General features: G+C 41.0%; 2 protein-coding genes across 3 annotated transcripts; one reads left to right on the top strand and one right to left on the bottom strand.

Moving 5' to 3' along the window:
• On the bottom strand, positions 1-2,609 carry si:ch211-153f2.3 (protein FAM167A). Its single transcript, XM_061255671.1, has 3 exons — positions 2,365-2,609; positions 1,945-2,179; positions 1-476 (listed from the first exon to the last, which is right to left on the bottom strand). Exons 2-3 carry the CDS (start codon positions 2,161-2,163, stop codon positions 357-359), a joined length of 339 nt encoding a protein of 112 aa, XP_061111655.1. The 5' UTR covers positions 2,164-2,179; positions 2,365-2,609; the 3' UTR covers positions 1-356.
• Positions 2,610-9,031: 6,422 nt separating this feature from the next.
• rad21b (RAD21 cohesin complex component b) lies at positions 9,032-20,011 on the top strand. 2 transcript variants are annotated; one of them, XM_061253752.1, is made up of 15 exons: positions 9,032-9,167; positions 12,368-12,426; positions 12,478-12,554; positions 12,673-12,802; positions 13,066-13,165; positions 13,663-13,769; positions 13,877-14,089; positions 14,428-14,550; positions 14,827-14,955; positions 15,760-15,983; positions 16,368-16,521; positions 17,207-17,352; positions 17,734-17,910; positions 18,100-18,183; positions 18,582-20,011. In XM_061253752.1, the coding sequence occupies exons 2-15, from the start codon at positions 12,411-12,413 to the stop codon at positions 18,771-18,773; spliced, it is 1,872 nt and encodes a 623-aa protein (XP_061109736.1). In that variant the 5' UTR covers positions 9,032-9,167; positions 12,368-12,410; the 3' UTR covers positions 18,774-20,011. The 2 variants fall into 2 exon arrangements, with proteins under 2 accessions (XP_061109736.1, XP_061109735.1); XM_061253751.1 differs by having other exon boundaries at positions 12,368-12,554.
• The last annotated feature ends 189 nt before the right edge of the window (positions 20,012-20,200 follow it).

Below are 20,200 nucleotides of genomic sequence, written 5' to 3'. Positions count from 1 at the left end.
TAGGCTCCCACATCTGTAGCTTTATTACCAAAGGTACACCTATGTATGTAAAATAGACGATACATTCACAATATTTTTCACACATTGATTGACCTCATTTCCCACTGACGTACCTTGAAACACAGAACAACGACATACAGTTGGTGTTCCTTTGGAAACATTATCCATGAATTGTTTCAGAATTTCTTGCCTTGTCTTTGCTGTACCAACTATTTGCACTTTTGCATTGCATATAGCATGTGATCCAGCACTTGTGCCAAGCTTTAGTCAAATGCAGAAATACCAGGATGGATCCAGGTTCTCCTCTCCAGTAAGAGGATATAAGTGTCTAGATGAGATGGTCCCGTTCCATGGACCTATTCCCTCCCATCTTGATCCAGAGTCACAGCGCTGGTCTCGGTCCTCAGCTTCTCTATCTCGCTGTTCAGACCCAGCAGTGTCTCAGCCAGCTGCCGGTCCTGAGATCGCATCTCCAGCTGCGTTTCAACCAAACAACATCAATCAAATACACATTACTAAGATAGAACCTTCACTAGCGTTCAGTGACAATATCGGCTCAATACTCTCACATGCACATGTTGCAAACATTGCTTTAAAGTGTCTATCCATAGTATTTTTCGGTTTTGGTGGATTTGGCGACATCTACGGACTACTATCTATAGCCACAAATGTTCGCAAGGATGATCCAGTGGAAGCGTATTTTGGAGAAAGAAGACTTCCTAGAGATACCCAACATTGTCATTGCAGTAATATTGAGCAACATATAAAACCTAATTTTTAAGACACTTTTTGGATTCAGGTGCTTGCTCTTCTGCATTCGAAATGCAATTTCCTGTGTGTGAGTCATCGCATTTGAATATTTGGCAGGATTGTTGTACCCAACACCATCAATGGATAATAGCATATAGAAGAGCAATTACAGAATACAGACACACTGAATTGATATTGCTACAGAAATTCATCATGAAAAGGTATCAAATATGGCATTTTTTAATATGAAAACTTTAAGGATTGACACTTTAAACAGGATGCCTGATACTTCAGAACAACACTGATGGTCTCCACAACTGTACATTGCTCTGGATAATCGTGTCTACTGAGTGGTTGTAATGATACAAATATAATATATTCACCAGGGTTGGGTTCAATCCCATTAGGAGATGCTCTGAAATTAATTCAAATCACTGAGAAATCTTTCAGTTTATTTACTGAACTTCAATTAAATTAAACTATAATAATCAAGATGCTTTCAGATAGAATGGAGAGATTTCTTGTATCTTGTCAGTACAGCTAAAACAAAGATAATTGCTTGTGTCTTGTAAAGACAAATAATGGGACTGCACATTTGTGCATTTTATATGATGTAATCTTGACTGAAGTATGAAAATCTAATTCAATTGATGTCTCACAAATCATGCTATGATTAAGAAAAATAAATGACCTACCAACGTATGTTTAAAACAGCACTGAACATAAATGTCTGAAACAAGGTTTTAAAAATTACATTCGTCAGCTAACCACTCAAAAATATTGCAATAGAACATTTTTGACATATAGTGTGTCGCCTTTTTATTGTCTCCGAAATGACAAGGCTTTTATCCATAAATAAGAAAGATCTGTGAGAAACATTTCATTTTTGAGCCTAAGGACCAGTAAGCGAAAGTTTGAGAATGATCATTTGGAAATCTTTTTTTATGTAATGGTTGTATATTCTTACATTTCATACAAAATAACAAGTTGAATAGCATTATGTTTGTTGCATTTTTACTATTTAACCCCACCAAATTAGAAAAATCATCCAGTATCAATGTAAAAAAGGGTTAACTGGTTTCTAAGAGATGTCAAACACTGAGTGGGGTCAAACATAATACGAGGGTTACGAAAGAACACACTTAATAAAAGAGAGAAATATGAAGGTGCACAGTTTCTGAGAACAAGACTCACCAGCTCTGACCTCAGCCAGCTTATGGCTCCTTCGATCTTTGCTCTGCGGAGTTCCTCGTTGGCTTGGAGATTCCTCCCGATGCTGTTGAGCTGGTGGGTGCCTGGTGCAGTGGTGGCCAGAGGTTCCCCAGTCACCCTGAAAGCGTGGATGAGCTTGTTCTTGATATTCTCCAGCATCATGATGGACATGGTGTCTTCACATTGACACTCGGGGTCCATGCTGCCACAGGGGTTCCTGAGGGCAAGCTCAGGTGGTCAGTATGGATGTGTGTGTGTGTGGTGTGTGTGTGTGTGTGTGAGAGAGAGAAAGCTTATGCTATAGGTGTGTGAGTGTGCATATGTGAGGATGAGTAGGCTATGTGTTCATGTGTGTGTGAAACAGCAAGGTCTCAGCCACAACACAGTCTCTGCCACACTCACCTCCCCCCTCGTGGGACCCTTCAAGTCCAGTACGCTTTCCCCCTTCTCTGTTCTCCTCTCTCCCCTTCTTTGAAAACTCCCTCCTTTTCTCACTAAGCCGTCTCTCTCAAACGGTCCAGCTGATTGTCTGTGAATATGAATGTGTTTCAATTTCTCTCCTCCTTCAGTTCAGTTCTCTTCGTAGCTCTTGCGCTCTTGTTTGTGAGGTGATTTCAATCTTTCCTTGGTGGAAAAGATTTGCCTTCTTTCACAACTTCTCTCGCCCTTTTTCTTGTTGGGTTGTGGGGACAAACTTGTTTTGTCACTGTTACTATGGAAAATGAGCCCCCGCATGCCCACTCCCCCCCCTTTGGTAACCCAAATAAGAATGGTGGGAGATCTAGGACAAAGACCATTGTTGCCTCAAAAAAATGAAAAGACTTCTCCCTCCCTCAATCCCTCTCTCATTCTCACTCTCTCTCTCATGGCCAGTGGTGGGTGAGGAGGCAAATCCATAGTGCCGATGTTTCAGTGTTTGACTGAACACCAGTTGTAGGCAGCATTGCCCCTTTGAAAACCTCATTCATCAGTATGACTGCTCGAGATAGCTATGCAAGTAGGCTTGCCTTTGCCCAGCTGTCAAAGGAACAAAGCCTGTCCAGTACCAAAATATAATCATAGTCTTACACTTTGTACCGTGAGTTTATTCCCCAGTGAGACAGTGCTTGTGATGGTTTCTGGCAGTCGGCACACAACTCAACACTGAAGTACATTACTCTTGTATGTGAGAGACAACATCTTTTCATCTTCTAAGCAACTCAAGATGAAGGGATTGGAAATAACTTTTCAACACCAATAAAATAATCATTGAAATCAATAAATCCTCTGGCAAAAATATTCCTTTTTTATTGTCAATTTGGAATCAATAATTGAAGCTCTTGAGTCACCACAGTGTATAACAGGAGAGCTGTTGAGATGAGCCTGTGGCTGTCTAGTATGTTAATGTTGGGATACAGCTGTAATCTGTGCAACTCTACCCACCTTAATTTACCCTTCCTCTGCCTGGCCAAAGCCAGTTCCTTGCCCCTGCTATTGACTAATGATCTCAGCAAGAATAAAGACCAGGTTCAAACAAACAGCAACTGGTCAGTTGAGCACTCTCTATACATTTTCCAGATCATGTCATATTAATTGTTTTCATTCAGCAAAGGAAGGTCAGGGTATGCTGGCTGCATTATTATGCCTGCCCTATTTGAAACATATTTTTTACTTTTCATAATATACAGCATTGCACCATTACCAGAATTAAATCAACAAAATTTGAAATGTGACTAAATATTACAGTGAGATTACAAAAGATCAAGGATTTTACCAAAGCAAAACATGGCAGAGATATTTAGTGGCAAGAAGGTGTACAAATTAATTTGTCAAAACACTGAAGCTATAAAATATGGCTGCACTTACACCTTGGCCAGTGGAGTGTGAGAATAAATGTGCGCATTGAAGGTCAGGCTTATGGAGTAAAGCATAACAAGGGCAGTTAGAAATGACAACTGAGTGGACACAAATATCCTCCCATCACCATTAAACAGAGCGACGAGACCACTTACCTCTTCAGTGCCTTGAGAGAATGGATCTGGACCTCAAGAAATAGAGAATCTTTGTCACCCAGCTTTGGGCGTTCAGACCCTTGGATAGTATGTCCTGCACACAAGAGGATTTCTCTGGCCTCCCAAGAGCCATGTGCAGTCAACAGCCCAGAGCAGCCTCACAGAGGATAATAGAAAGTGAATGAAATGGAGAGACAAAGACCACATGCCAAGCTGGGCCACAGAGCCAGTTTATAGCCTGGGAACAATATCACCCCTTTATGCACAGCCACAAAGAAGCCCATTACTGTCCGTTTTTCCTTCAATCTGACTGTGTAGTGTTCAACTCATGGCAGCATTCTATGTTTTGCTCCTTTTGTGCACCTTTGTACCTTTGTGTGTTACAGTCTTCATTCATGACTCATTCTCAGTAACCAGTTAACTCAGTGAGAAAATATGTGTTTAGAAAGCACCAAAGTCCTTTTTGTACTAAAGGACCATTTCAGTTTTAAAAATTTAGAGTTTTGAATATTAGGGACAGTATTTTCTCAGCTGCTGACATGCGCGTTTGGATCTTGTGAAATAGTTATGGCTACACTGCAACCTGTCCAAAATTGGGCTCACTGTCTTTTCACCTATCCCACTGAGCTAACTGGCAGTCATGTTTGTGAGTATATCTGGGTACATCATGCTAAAACCTCAGACAAAATGAACCTATTAAAGTAACCTTTCCGAGCTGTTTTCACTAATATCAATGTAATTAGATGGATGTAGTACTTGTAATGTAAGGCACCCTTTAAAACAAGTTTTTAATGTTCAGCATAGTCAACTAAAATAATTAACTAGAAGCTGTCTCTTGAAAGGTTAAACAATGTGTCCGTATTTCTTCACCTTTTTTCTAATTTCTATATAAATAGTGCAATAATAAGAATAAATCAGCTCATTATATTGTACAGAAAACCAAATAAATATAATACAATCTATACTGTAAGTCCGATTATTAAATGATTGTCCCTTTGCCCTAACCCATTCTTTTGGGCCCAAGACTAGTGTTTGGAGGACTGCCATTTGTACTCATTCTAGATTTGTGGATATATGCAAAATGAATATAAACTCAATTTGTTGTTCCCATTAAACCCTGAAGTATTGCCCTCTTTCTTGGTACAAGTTGACATACTCAAAACAAACTAGTTACTATTCTTGAATCATTTTGACTACAGGCATATTCCTCTTATTCCATATTGTCTCTTCTGAAATGTAACCATTGGGGAGTTGTTTTCCAAGAGTCAGATATACTATGATATTACTGAAACAAAGTTACAGAAGCTCAAACACAGTGGAAGTGGAAGCTTTTTTTCTCATCAAATTATTTTTGTTCTTGAGTGGATATGGATGCTTGTGTCTGTACTTGGTGGGCTTAGAAACACAGTGGAGACACCAGCCACAACACTGGACAAATCCCCTGTCAAATTTGATAAAATTCTGCATTGCTTTTTCTAAGCTTGGCAGGTTTCCGAAAATGCCACTCTAAAAGGACACATGGGAACCAAATGATATAATGGGTCTTATGAGGTGTCCTAAAAATATCCTGAAATATTAAAAAGTGTGCGGGTTGTTTACGTTGGTGAAAAAGGTATGTTATTTTATGCAAGCCTAACAAACTATACACTATTGGAAAACCAAATTTCATTTTCAATTTAATTTGCTAAAATACAATTAACTCGTCACTGTAATACCATACCCCTAGCCGGTTGTATGCTGAGCAGAATTTATAGTATAATATTTTTCTCATAAAAAACTCCTATGAATTTGGTTTGCTGGATCCTCTTTTCACGTGGTATGCATTCTTCATGTGCATTCCTCCTCATTTGACATCAGTGAAATCGACTCCCAAGAATTTCAAGAATTCCCCCAAAAGCTTTCATTGCTCCTACCATCAGAGGACAGTGCATAGCACTGGATTCTTTCCACCTTGCTCGGTGCTGGTTGAGATCTTATGACAACAGAGTCATCTGTGACGTAAGGTAGCTATCGTAAGCAACCACGTCATTACCCCTTCTGTTCCTGAAAGTCTCGCAAAGTGCAGAGACTGAGCAGGTCAGATTTTTCACGCTGCTGGTAACTAATCCGTCGGTAGAGTCGGGATCAGGGGTTGACATTCCTCCAGAAGCTCACAAACTCCAGTGTTTGCCCGGAGGTATTACAGTTTATGAAGGTGCAAAAAGGTCCATTCAAAACTATGACTTGGTGATCTGCTAAATTGTATTATGTTGGACAGTACTTTTAAATTCTAAAACGTCTTTACCTTGAGCGAATTGCTCTCCCAGGATGAATTTATTTCTGAGCAGAAATAGTTGTATTGTTTCCTATTCATCCCTTCACATTTAGATACCCAGTGCACATGCTCTGGTGCCAAAAAAAAGCCCCATAGTCAAACATGACAGTCTCCAAGAACTGGCTTCATGCACCATTGAGCAACTCACATAGGAATCCATGGAACTTGTATATATACAGTCAGGTCCAGAATTATTGGCACCCTTGATGAAAATGAAAAGGCTGTATAAAATAAACAACACAGATAATGAGCTATATCTAATGTCCAAACATATGGGAAAACTATATACTTTTATCCCAATACAATTATTCTAATTTTGATTTTCTTCTTATTGAGTAATACTATTTTTTATGAAAAATGTAGGCATCAGAATTATTGGCATCCTTAAAGATTATTTTAAATAAAACCAAACAAAGTTAAATCTGCAGTAAAATTAGGTAATCTGCAGTAAGGTAATCTCAGTTTTAAGGAACTGTATTGTGGCCTTCCATCACGTCCTGTTTCCCTAGGCTATAAAACATAACATGTAAAATCACTTTGTCAAAGCCCTTACTGAGAGCAACCTACAAATTCAAGCGTCTGGAGTTTGCAAAACGTCATTGGAACTATGACTGATACAGAGTGCTATGATCAGATGAGACCAAAATTGAACTTTTTGGCCATGTACACCGTCAGCATGTTTGGCATCAAAAAAGGGATGCATACAAGGAAAAGCGCCTCATACCTACCATCAAATATGGAGGTGGATCATTGATGCTTTGGGGCTGTTTTGCTGCCAGTGGTCCGGGTGCTCTTGTTAAGATCAATGGCATAATGAATTCCACCAAGTACCAGGACATTTTAGCCAAAAACCTGGTTGCCTCTGCCAGGAAGCTGAGACTTGGCCGTAGGTGGACCTTCCAAGACAATGACCCCAAACATACTTCAAAATCAACACAGAAATTGTTCCGTGAAAACAAAATCAATGTTTTGCAATGGTCATCTCCTAAACCCTATCGAAAACATGTGGTCTGAATTGAAGAGGGCAGTCCATAAGCGTAAACCTAAGGATCTTGAAAGGTTTTGCTTGGAGGAATGGTCCAAGATCCCTCCAAATTTGTTCTCCAACCTTATTAAACATTATAGAAATAGAAATAGGTGCCATTATCCTTGCCAGGGGAGGCTGCACCAAGTACTAAAAACAGGGGTGCCAGTAATTGTGAAACCTTTTTTTTTTTTTTGGAAAGAAATGTATAATTTGAAAAATGTGTAATTTTGGTGGATTCCATTGAATAATTAATAAAGTAAAATATTTTCCAAATGTTGGAAAATTACAATATATCTGAGTAATGTATTATTTGTTTTCTACAGTTTTCTTTGCTCATTTTCATCAAGGGTGCCAATAATTCTGGACCTGACTGTGTTTGTGTGTGTATATATATATATATACACACACCTCATGAGACATTATTAGTAGTAGTAGTAGTAGTTGTAGTCGTAGTAGTATATACAGTGCAGTCCATAAGTATTTGAATAGTGACACCATTTTGTTGTTTTGGTACTGTCCTCCAACACATTGAATTTGAAATGAATCAATGAAGGTGAAGTGCAGACTGTCAGCTTTAAATTGAGGGCATGTACATATGAGGAGATCATTGTGGGAAGCTGTTAGAATACATCTGTTTCCTGGCTGTAAGTATTTGCATCATTAGTTAATGCACAGAAAAGCTAACAAAAGGTCTACAGTTGATTCTCGGTGTGACATTTGCATGTGGAGTCTTTTGCTGCAGTCTCTCAACATGAGAACCAAATAAGTGTCACTGGCATCTAGTGGCCTTCTGTTGAAATGCACTCCATATGATACATTTATGCTTATTTAATGGAACAAATCATTTGGGAGCAGGCATTTCTGTTTTATTGATACTTTGCTTACTTTATACTTTTTTAATTCATGAGATTTAGACACATACCTTACTTAAAACACCCAAATTGCATTCTAAAGTCGTTTCTATTCACTAATTATCGGTCAATTTTTGAAAAACTTTATTCATTTCAGGCTCCTGTCCAAATATGTTTCAACTAAGGAACATGCTTAAATTGGAGGATCTGGGACAAGGTATGTATGGAAATGCCAGTGAATAGACTAAAAGGAGAGGAGTTTTGTAGTAAGCTACGGAAAATAGGCTTCAGATATAAGTCAAATGGAAGATAACAATGCAGCCTGGATATTCCTGGTGGCCTGTTGTGTGTTTCATAACATTGCCAAAGGTCATGAATCTATTAATCTATTGCATGCTCAGCAGACAGAATGGTGTATTTGATTGCATAAAGTCCAAAGCCCTGTCCAGTGATTCTCGTTTTATTTGGAAATTTAGATCTCTTTTGCAATGTTTTTGCATAGTCAAATTCATTGTCAAAACTCAAAGTCTATTGCGCAGCATGCAAGTCAATTTTGGGTGTGGTCAGACGCACTTTTGCATCAGGACAGATAGGCGAAGGCACAAGGTTCCAAAGGGCTGGACTTCAAAAGTGGCTTAATTCATTTATAATGTGTCTTGGGCATAACATAGACACAACATTGATCTTATCCCATATCTACCCATATATTTAAATTGCGGTTTTGAAATATATGGGTAGATAATCAGATACAAATTGCTCACTGTCATTGGATGGAGAGGCGTGTGTCACAGGCTTTCTCATATGCCAATCAAACAAGCTAACCCCGCCCACTGAAAAAGCCGAAATTTCGTCCGTAAACATCCTGTGGATTTTAAAAGAGGCCTTTGGGCGGGAGGAAGAGGAAAAAGGGTCGACGCCATCTTGTTTGTTTTAGCTGGTGAATCACTCGGTGGGAGGAGGGGTGGACAAAAAAGTGCAACACGGTCACTACAAAAAGGGAAAAGGTAACGAGGGTTACATCGGTAAGATAAATACATTTAATAATATCAGCGTGTTGGTAAACACAGTCTGTTACATGCACAGCGTTTCCTTTTTGAGGTTTCGTCTTATATTGATATGCATTTATGCTAGAGCTAGGACTAACGTTGGCTAACTGAACACAGTGTTGCACCGTATTTTTGCACACGAGAAACCCGTTGAACATCCATAGAGAAAATCGGTGTACATTTATTTAGCGAACGTTATTCATTAAAGTTGTGAATGATGAAGGTTCCATAAAATAAGCATTTGCATTACAATTACCAGGTGTAACGCTCAAGCTCATTCATCGCGCGCAGCGGGCCTTCGGTTCGGGTTGTATATTTGAAAACACTAAATGCTTGGTATTGGTTACCAGTTAATCCAATTTATAGCTAAATGTTGTTTCGATACATTGCTTATGTTTAACAGTGTCGCTAGCTAACTGCCTAACGTTACTATACAGAACATGAACTTGCATGTGTCAGCCGTTCGCTAGCAAGCCCATTGAATAAAAGGAAACTTCCGCCCCGGCTTTTGCAAGGTTTGTTGATTGAAGCAGCCGCTATCCGTCGTCTGTCAGCGGTATAGACAGCCAAGGAAAATGAGCGGAGTGAATCATGGCCTAAATCCCCTACCTAGACGGCTACTTGATGGAGTAATGTTTTCGAAATTGTGGTTACTTGTTAATGAGGACCTGTGTTCGTTGCTTTACTCTAAGTGTAACGTTAGCTAGCTGTAATTATATTAACGGGTAGCTAGCTAGTTTTTGTGTAAAATAATTACATTTGGCGCATACTTGTATGATCACACACAGATCTGTCGAAAGTAACGTTAGCCAAGTAGATGAATACTGCTAACGCTACATGTCAGTTTTCTTGTCAGATTTGCTTGCGTTTTTCAATCAAATTCGTTACCATTGTTAACAGGATGGCGATAGTTACATAGCAATTATATAAAGATATGCAACTGTATAAAGAGATGCAACATATTCGATCGGTTAATAAATTAACCACTTCAGGTTAACGTGATTGGAAACTTAGCATACTGCTAACGTTAGCTACCGCTTTTTTCCCCCCCTTCTACTGTTTTCACACGGAACGTAACCCTCGTGTGGTCTTCTGGTCAAATTGAACCGTTTAAAATTTTCACTAAAAGAAAAGTGATACTGGAAATTATTATTATTTTTAACATGAACTCAACGGCCGTAGCTTATTTTCTGTGCAGAACTTAAGCAAAGGAAAAAGAGTGGAAATGGTAAATATGAACAAAAAAGGGGTCTTCACTTCTTGCCACACTATCGTCATCTCTAATTTGCTCTCTGCACATAGTGAGCTCTGCAATTCATTTCACAGTGACACATTTTTGTTGTTATTTGGTTTATTCTGTATTAAACCAAGTGTATTATAGCACTTTCTGAACGGAGTTTGAACGGATACAATGACAAAGGATGACAATGAGGTTGAAGTGCAGACTGTCAGATTTAATTTGAGGGTATTTTCATCCATATCAGATGAACCGTTTAGAAATTATAGACCCTTTTGTACATGGTGCCCCTCATTTTCGGGGCGTCAAATTATATATTGGATAGTTTAACTTTACTTTTACTTTATGTAGAATAAAGTAATCATTTGTAATATTTGTTCACATATATTTGGCTGCAATGGCTGCTTGAAGTCTGCGATGCATAGACATCCCAATACGCTGGGTATCTTCCCTGGTGATGCTCGGCCAGGCCTGTACTGCAGCCATCTTCAGTTCCTGCATGTTTCAGGGACTTTTTGCCTTCAGTCTCCTCTTCAGCATGTAAAATGCATGTTCAATTAGATTCATATCTAGTGGTTGACTCGGCCAGTCAAGGGTTTTCTGTCAAAAACCTGTTCGTTGCTCTAGCAGTATGTTTTGGGTCATTATCTTGTTGCACGAAGTGCTGTCAAATAATTTTGGAGGCATTTGGTTATATCTGAGCAGATAAAATATTTCTGTAGACTTGAGAATTCATTGTTCTAGTTCTGTCAGCAGTCTTATCATTGATGAAGACAAGTGAGCCTGTTCCACTGGAAGCCATACAGTATGTATGGCACTGACACATCTACACCTGTATCCAGGAGAGTGTTTTTGATCTGTTGAGCGTACTGTCCACTACAGCGGTCTTCCCCTGTCTTCTGGGTCTTTTCACATAATTGAGTTCACCAGTTGTTTTTTTGTTGTTAATAATGAACCAAACTGTTGACTTCATCTGATATGGATGGAAATACCCTCAAATTAAAGCTGACGTCTGCACTTCAACCTTTATTGTATCCTTTCAAACTGAAAGTGCTGGTGTACTGAACTGAAATGTCACTGTCCAATGAATTACAGTGGTCATTATACATGTACATGAATACTTCCATCTGTGCATACATATATTCTTGTTGTCTTTCTATGAATCAGATTTGCAGCATATTTCATGGATTGGACACACAGCCCACTCCATTATTTTATAGACATATTGCCATTAGAACATTTCCCAAGCCTAGTTACTCACCCCAACCCCTGTATACACAACACCCACCCCCTCAACATATTTATTTTCAAAATTACGTCTTAGTTTCTCTGAATATCAAGCACACATTCACAGACACATGCAAGCACAAGCACAAGCACAAGCCGACACATGCAGGCACTCACAAATGCACCCAAATGTTCAAAAATGAATGGAACTAAAATTGTTAAATGTGATCTATTTAGGGTTAATTAGCAGGCATTGACCATACCTTTTATATTGTTTGGGAATGAGACAAAGACAATATTTGTTAAATAATATTTGGGTCAAAATACTTTTGCTGGATTGCTTTAAAATCCCAATAATGTTCCCGGTCAGTTTGACCCGGTGAACAGTACCAACGGCTGCAAAATGTGAACACAACACAAAGGTTAAACTTGTTTACATCTGTCGTAGGTTGTGCTATTATTTTTATATCCTCGTAGCTAGCTAGTGAGTTAAGCGAAGTCACTTAACGCTTATGCCTTAGCTAATGATGTTAAAATAAGGCAATGCTTTAAATCGGTGTCTTGCACATTACATTGTTACGTCACACTGGGTGAGGTGTGTGTGAGTATATGTATATGTATATGTATATGTATATGTGTATATAATTATTTTTATTTTATTAAAAAAAAAAAAAAAAAAACTTAAAAAATTTGGCATTCTTTCCTGTCGCAGGTTTGGCGTCTCCCCTCCCTGGCTGTGAGAAGGAGCTGGGACAATGTTCTATGCCCACTTTGTCCTCAGCAAACGTGGGCCGCTGGCCAAAATCTGGCTAGCGGCCCACTGGGATAAGAAGCTCACCAAGGCTCATGTGTTTGAGTGCAACCTCGAGAGCAGTGTGGAGAGCATCATCTCTCCTAAGGTGAGAGAGTTGGCTGGATGTTTCTGCTTCTCTTCATTTATTTTTTTCCTCTACGGGAAGATAGTCACTTGATTCAGAGCCCAATGTCAGTGTTGTTCATGCAGATTTTCTTTTACAGGTGAAAATGGCATTACGCACATCTGGTCACTTGCTTCTTGGTGTGGTCAGAATCTACCACAGGAAGGCTAAGTACCTGCTAGCTGACTGCAATGAAGCCTTCATTAAGATCAAGATGGCCTTCCGTCCAGGTAAATTGTAATAACGGAGTGCGTAAAAAATAGGGAATGGCAATGAGTAACTTGGTTTTCCCAGTAGGTCTCATGTCCAAGTGCTAACCAAGCCTGCATCTGCTTGGCTTTAGCCAATTGTCATTAGCAGGGTGCATTATGGTGTATGGTATTGGCACGTCTTGTTAGAATATGATCTCAACTGGCATTTCCTCCAGACCAGAACAGAGGATGCTTATTTTGGCTAACTGTTCACTGCCTCAACTGTTAAATTCTCTTTTTAGGGGTGGTTGATCTACCGGAGGAGAACCGTGAGGCTGCCTATAATGCCATCACCCTGCCAGAGGAGTTCCATGACTTTGATCAACCACTACCAGATTTAGAGTGAGTCTTTCTCTATAAACACACCATAAAACTGTACTAATAAACTTTCTAGCAGATGTCTCGCAAACTTTCTAGCCCACCGATTCAAGATTCTCACTGCCACTGCAAGTGCATGCAATTATCCAATTTCTCATCAATAATTTGGATGTTTGCAGCAGTGCTCTGACAAGCGCGGAGTGTCACACTCCCAGACGCACAGCCACACCCCCAGACGCACAGCCACACCCCGACTTGCTAACAACTTCATAAGACTAGTTACTGATCACTTGATTAGCTTAGATGCCTCTACTCAAGAGACCGATATGACTGGTTTACAACAGTCAAATTCTTGTGTAATGCAGGGTACACACTCATAGTTTAAAGCTGATGTGTATAAAATTTTAATCTAATTAGAAATAGCTTTAATGTCCTTAATTATTAACACGATGGTTATGCGTGAGTGCCAGATGGCACTCTGCACTGAAAGGGTTAATATTCATTTATTTGCTTATCTGCAGTGACATCGATGTCGCACAGCAGTTCACATTAAACCAGAGTCGAGTGGAGGAGATTACCATGCGGGAGGAGGTGGCCAACCTTAGCCTCCTGCAGGAGAATGACTTCGGTATGTCTGAGCCGACTGCCCCCAAAGCCTGCTCCCGATTGCCTTCTTTTTCAACGTTGTCACCTCTGCTGCTTGTGCTAAGTTTCCCCTGTTCCCGTCATAACCAGCTGACTTTGGGATGGATGACCGTGAGATGATGCGTGAAGAGAGCGCGTTTGAGGTAGACATCATCCACGGTGCGTCTGCCTCCAACCTGCTGCTGGAGCCAGAGGCTGCAGCAGGCCAGATGGCCGAGAAGTCCAACCACCTGGAGTACGATGACCAGTACAAGGACGACTTTGGGGACAACCACATGGAGAGCAGCGAGGGAGGAATGCTGGGTGAGGGGGGTGGAGGGGTGGGCAAGAGTCACGCTGCACTTCAGGTGCATTCAAACGTTGCCTGTGCCAGAAATGGTTTTTCCTTGGAGCCCTGATGTTGGTTTTTGTTTGCATTTAAATACGGGCTAGTTTAAGAAATGGAAAATGAATAATAAAAAATAAAAAAACATTCCACACTTTAGTGACTTTTGCCAATTGCAGAACAAAGGGCAATGAAGATAATGAGGTAACTAGGTAATATTAGTGAGACCGATACAATGAATTCATTAAAATTTTCCTCTTGCCACATTTATACTGAGAGGTGCAGGTGTTGAGTAACTGATTTCTGGACTGTTTAGTGGACAAGCTTCTCAGCAACGAGGATGGGGGAGGAATTTTCGATGACCCTCCGGCCATCACCGAGAGTGTGATGATGCCCCAGGACCATGGAGATGATGAGGACGACTTTGATAACCTGTCTCGTAAGTACTTGTTATTGTGGCTACACTGGGGCTTTAACCACCAAGCTTCTGCGTCCCGGTCATGTACCTTAGTCACGAGGCTACAGGCTGCCCTGTGTATTAATATGAATATTCAATATGTATGTATTGTCAGATGCATGCCTTTTGACACGCTTTTTGTTGATGTGACTAAAAGTTATTTCACGAGCACCAGACCCTCCAAATTGACCAGGCCATTTTGTTACATTGCCACTGTGTCAAGGGAAAAGCCATTCACTGAAGAATTATTTTCTCCAGCCGGAGGACCAGACAGTCCTGAGTCTGGCCCTGTAGAACCTCTGCCCACCATGACAGACCAGACGGAGCAGACAACCCTGGTTCACAATGAGGAGGAAGCCTTCGCCCTGGAGCCGATAGACATCACTGGTGAGCCCTCACACTTTCTCTAAAAAGACATTTACCGGACTGGAGGAACTCAGGAGAGATACGTCAGGAAAACACCGGGCAGTAGTGATAAGCGGGTTATTTTATACCCGCGCCTGCCCGACCCATTAGGAGAGCCAATCCGCACCCACCTGACCCACACACAAATTATTAGTCAGTATTACACAGTTCATGTTAATAGAAAACCTTCAAATAGCATTTAGACTGTAGTTAGATCCTTGTTCTACAAATCTTCCTTTACCTAATTTTCACTACATAATTATGCACGTTAACAGTTAATGTGATGAATGTTTGCTAAAACAAAATATTTGGAGGAATGCTATAGGCCAAAAGCATAATTAGCAGGAAGTTGGTCTGCTACGTCCTACTACAATATCAGAAGCAACACACATGCGTGCCCTATTCATGTAGAACAAATTTACACTTAATGAGTTGGGTTTCAGATTCTTGTTTATTATGAAATGGAGCCGTGTCAGATCGAAGTAATTTGATCTAAAAAAATTACGTCGTCCCAAAATAGTGAATATAGCCTATGCATTAGCTCAAATAAATGGCACACTTCCTGTAGGTTTACTAGTCTACTCGCTGTCCCCCTTGGCTGCACTATGGTGGAAAAGCAGAGTCCTCCATAGTACAGCTGAGAGGAGTCCACAGTGCCAGAGACTCACACCCTCACTCGAGTGAGGCCCGTGCCTTGACTGAACGAGTGGCTTCAGAGCCTGATGTCGGAGGCCCAGACTGTAGCACAGTGATGGCTGGAGGTTGCTCTTTGTCTGCACTGTGCAGTGAAAGAGACCAAGGCCAAGAGGAAGAGGAAGCTGATCGTGGACAGCGTGAAGGAACTGGACAGCAAGACCATCCGCGCCCAGCTGAGCGACTACTCCGACATCGTCACCACCCTGGACCTGGCCCCGCCCACCAAGAAGCTGATGATGTGGAAGGAGACAGGCGGCGTGGAGAAGCTCTTCTCTCTGCCCGCACAGCCCCTGTGGAACAGCAGGCTTCTGAAGGTAGACACACACACACACACACACACACACACACACACACAACCTCTGGAACAGCAGGCTTCTCAAGGTACACGCATGCTCATCGGTGCAGTGTTCCCAAAAACTGGAAAACCATTTACTCTTAAACATGCTCCACACACTGCAATGCCTGGCAATAGCGTGGAGTTCAAGTAATTTTGGCAATTATGCCATTTTCTGTTCCCCTCCAATCATATGTCCTTTTAAGCAGAGGCGTGCATCCTCATTTGACATTCCTTCTCATTTAGCGTCAAGTCAAATCGACTCCCCCGCCCTTGAAAAAAATTGACCACTCAAGACTGTGATTGTGGCTGACATGCATGCAGACTCTGTTATTCTTAACCTCGTGTGTGTGTGTCTGGGCAGATGTTCACGCGCTGCCTGACTCCGCTGGTGCCAGATGATCTGCGTAGAAGGAAGAAGGGCGGTGAGGCTGACAGCCTGGATGAGTTCCTGAAGGACCTGGAGAACCCGGAAGTGCCCAGAGAGGAGGTGCTGCCCCAGCAGAGAGACATCATCGGTGAGCTCCACTCTCTCTCTCTCTCTCTCTCTCTCTCTCTCTCTCTCTCTCTCTCTCTCTCTCTCTCTCTCTCTCTCTCTCTCTCTCTCTCTCTCTCTCTCTCTCTCTCTCTCTCTCTCTCTCTCACACACACACACACTGCTCCTTCCTTTACTTTCTCCAACTGACCTCTTATGCTTTATCAAATTTGTAGTGCTCCCTTTCGTGACAATTTTTAAAGTGTAATCTTATAATTTCCTCTCTGAATTTTTTTTTGTATCCAGAATATTTCCTGTTGCAATATATCTCTTTTTCTTGGGAAGTGTTTCAGTGCCTGACTACATTCTGCCAATGTGTTAAAGCTTAGGTAGTCTGTTCAACTGGAGACTGAATGTCCAACTTACCATACTAAATTTGTGTGGTTTCCACCATGCTCTGCGTATATAGGCTAAGTACATGTGAGAGTCAGTCCCCCTTGTGGTTATGTAAAGTAAAGCCGCTGATGAATGGGTGAAGACTGTAGGCCTACTTTCGTTGATGCTGGACTATATGTGGACTGTTCACTGTTCCATTGTTCACGGTAATAAACATTTGTGGCCGTGTCATTATCGTCAGTATTTTCATATGAAACCGGTAACCATCCAATGATCCCTACTGTAGTGCCAGTCCACTGAAATATGAATATTTTTCTTCGACCACAATGTAGACCAGACCATTCTGGAGGAGCCCAGTGTGCTTCAAGCGTCGGCCATGGAGAGCAGCAGGACCACCCTGGATGAGTCGGTCATGCCCCCTCCTTCCAGCCAGCGTGGAGTCAAGCGCAAGGCCCAGGACAGCGAGCCGGCCCTGCCTGTGAGTGGACCGCTGTCTGTGCTAAAGCCATGCCCAGTGGATACAGGGTGCAAAGACTGTGTGCCGTCCCGTTTAAGGTCCCGTATTGTGGAAAAAGACCGCTCATGAGACATATAAAACTGGATATAGATTGTTGGTACTTTAAAACCATTTAGAGATATCAGGACCTAAAATACAACCCTGGAAAGGTGTACAATATGGGACTTAAGAAGTTAATGGGCAGTATTAACCGTTTCTCTCTCCAAGCCAAATATGAATGGCTCCACCCAAATCCCAAGGGGTTTTGGCCTTGGTTGAAAAGGTGTAAGTTTAAGACTTGGGATGTTCCGGTGGTTATGCCCTCGGGTGAGAGCTGAGCTCTGCGTGTTCCTCTCCCCTCAGATGGGCGCCCTGGAGCCCCAGGCTGACCGCTCCGCGCTGGCCCAGCCTCAGCTAGACATGCCTCAGGTGGAGCTGCCCCCCGAGGAGGTATCCAACCTCACCCAGCTCATCCCAGAACTGGACCTGCTGGGCGAGAAGGGCAAGGACAAGGACAAGGACGACGAGGAGGAGGAAGAGGTAAGAGGACCGGAGGTCCACAGGGTCACCAAACTACACCAAACGCGAGTGATCGTCTGCGTGGCTGGGTGGGTTGAGGACGGTGTCCGTGGGTGGATATACATGGCTACATACTGTAATGGTAACTTAAAGCATGGTCCTGCCTCTGCTGGTGGAGGTTTTTCGATGATGTGAGCCTTTGATTAACAGGATGAAGAAGGTCAGGGTGGAGACCAGGATCAGGAAGAGAGAAGATGGAATAAGAGGACCCAGCAGATGCTCCACGGCCTTCAGGTATTATTATTATTATTATCATTATTATTATTATTCATAATTTATTTTTATCACATACATTTGAAATGGAGGAACCTTTCTTGGTATATACAGTAATATCCTGCGATAATGCAAACCCTGATAGAATGTGAGTTTCTATAATGCACCCAGCATTGCTCCTTTAGTAAAGTAATTGGCGTTACCTGGTAATGTATCATTAAACCATATGAATGTCATTTCCAGCAAGGTTTTATATAAGGTCAAATGCATGTTTTGTTTGCAACAATTGGCCTATTTTCTACACTGAGCTTTTGTTCAGAAGAATCAGTATGAAGTCATCAGTCATATGCGTCATGTTTTTCTTATTTAAATTATTGTGTGAACTGCCTGATTGGACATTTCCCCCCTGGTATCGACAGAGGGTGATGGCCAAAACGGGAGCAGAGTCCATCAGCCTGCTGGAACTATGCAGGAGCAACAACAAGAAGCAGGCAGCAGCCAAGTTCTACAGCTTCCTGGTGCTAAAGAAGCAGCAAGCCATCGAGCTCAACCAGTCCGAGCCCTACAGCGACATCATCGCCACCCCGGGACCACGTTTCCAAATCGTCTAGTGCATTTACACTGGCACCTTTTATTCTTTAATATTTTGTTTGTATATGATGTGTTATTGTTCTGTTTTTTTTTTTTCCCCTCCCGTTTGTTTTACTATTTGTGCTGCAAGTCATTTTGGGGGTAAATGGTCTCGGGGTAGATTTTTTTTTTGTTTTTAAGATTCATCAAGTTTTTGCTCTTTTTAAACCTTACCCAAAAGGAGCATGTAGTATTGAGCAGTAACCCTTCCAATTATTGATCTAATTTAATGCAATTTGCAACCAAGTTGTTTGGATACATCAGTGTTTTGTCTTGAAGACAAATTAATTTCAGCCTTTCGTCTTGCAGTGCTTTTTGTTCTCAACTCAAGAACAAAAGCAGGCATTCACGTTTTAGAAAATGTTTGTCACGGTTGTCATTTCCAGAACCTATTGATGGGGAGGGGGGGTAAATCATTGCATCAATTCAGATTTTTAAATGAACAGTTATAATGTTTCTTGTACTGCATGCTCCATTCCTTTTACATTTTAAGACAAACTTGCTTTATTTTTGTAAAAGGTTGATTTAAATGCTACCCTTATTTTAAAAAGTCGCCTTCCTCTGTGGTTGTGACTCAATGCTGATTTCTTGGTTACATTTACAATTATGGAAAATCTGCTTTTTTTTTTTTTTTTTACATCATACAATTGAGATGTATTCTACTGCAGAGTAACCCTAAGAACTGAATGGCTAAATCCTTACATCTAGTCAACACTGCTCCAAAAGAAATGGAAAAGTAATTGGCTTAATTTTAATGCAGTTAATTTAAAACTAAATGCAGATGCCCTTCTGGCTGTATATACATGCCTAGCTTTTGAAGTGGACGTTTGGAGTATTAGCCGTCAAATGTTGGAGAGGGATCTGTATCAGAATAGGATCTCAACTAAGTATTTAATACATTAAGCTGTTTTTAACATGTATTTTGTAATAAACTGAATAGGCAAACAAGCATCCCCCATTGTATTTTGTTAGTCTGGCCCATTTTAAACAGTTCGGATCGTGTTTGTTTGGGAGCATTCTTATTTTAACAATGTGCCTGTAAACTTGCATCATTCTTTTTGTATAAAAAGTAATCTTGTAGATATGGCTGATTTTGAAAGTTCACGGATATGTGTCAAAATAACTGCTGGTAGTTACTGTTATGCTTCTAGTTCAACACTAGTTCTGAACCCTAGCAGCTATGTTATGTATAACATTTATAATAAAATAAACACTGTTACTTTTCTGGTTCTGTACGTTTTGTAGAGTCATGCTGATGAACAGTATATCAATAGTGTATGGACAAGAATTTATTTTTATATTTAACTTGTGAATGCATATGCCCAGTAACTAGGTGCAGATTACACGCTAAAATCAAGATGAAGTGGATTCAGAATTGCTTAAATTAAGACATTGATTTCAGAAGTCG

The sequence above is a fragment of the Conger conger genome, chromosome 9, assembly GCF_963514075.1.
Source record: "Conger conger chromosome 9, fConCon1.1, whole genome shotgun sequence".
In the NCBI taxonomy this organism is placed as follows: Eukaryota; Metazoa; Chordata; class Actinopteri; order Anguilliformes; family Congridae; genus Conger; species Conger conger.
This window is presented reverse-complemented; position numbering and strand designations above follow the sequence as displayed.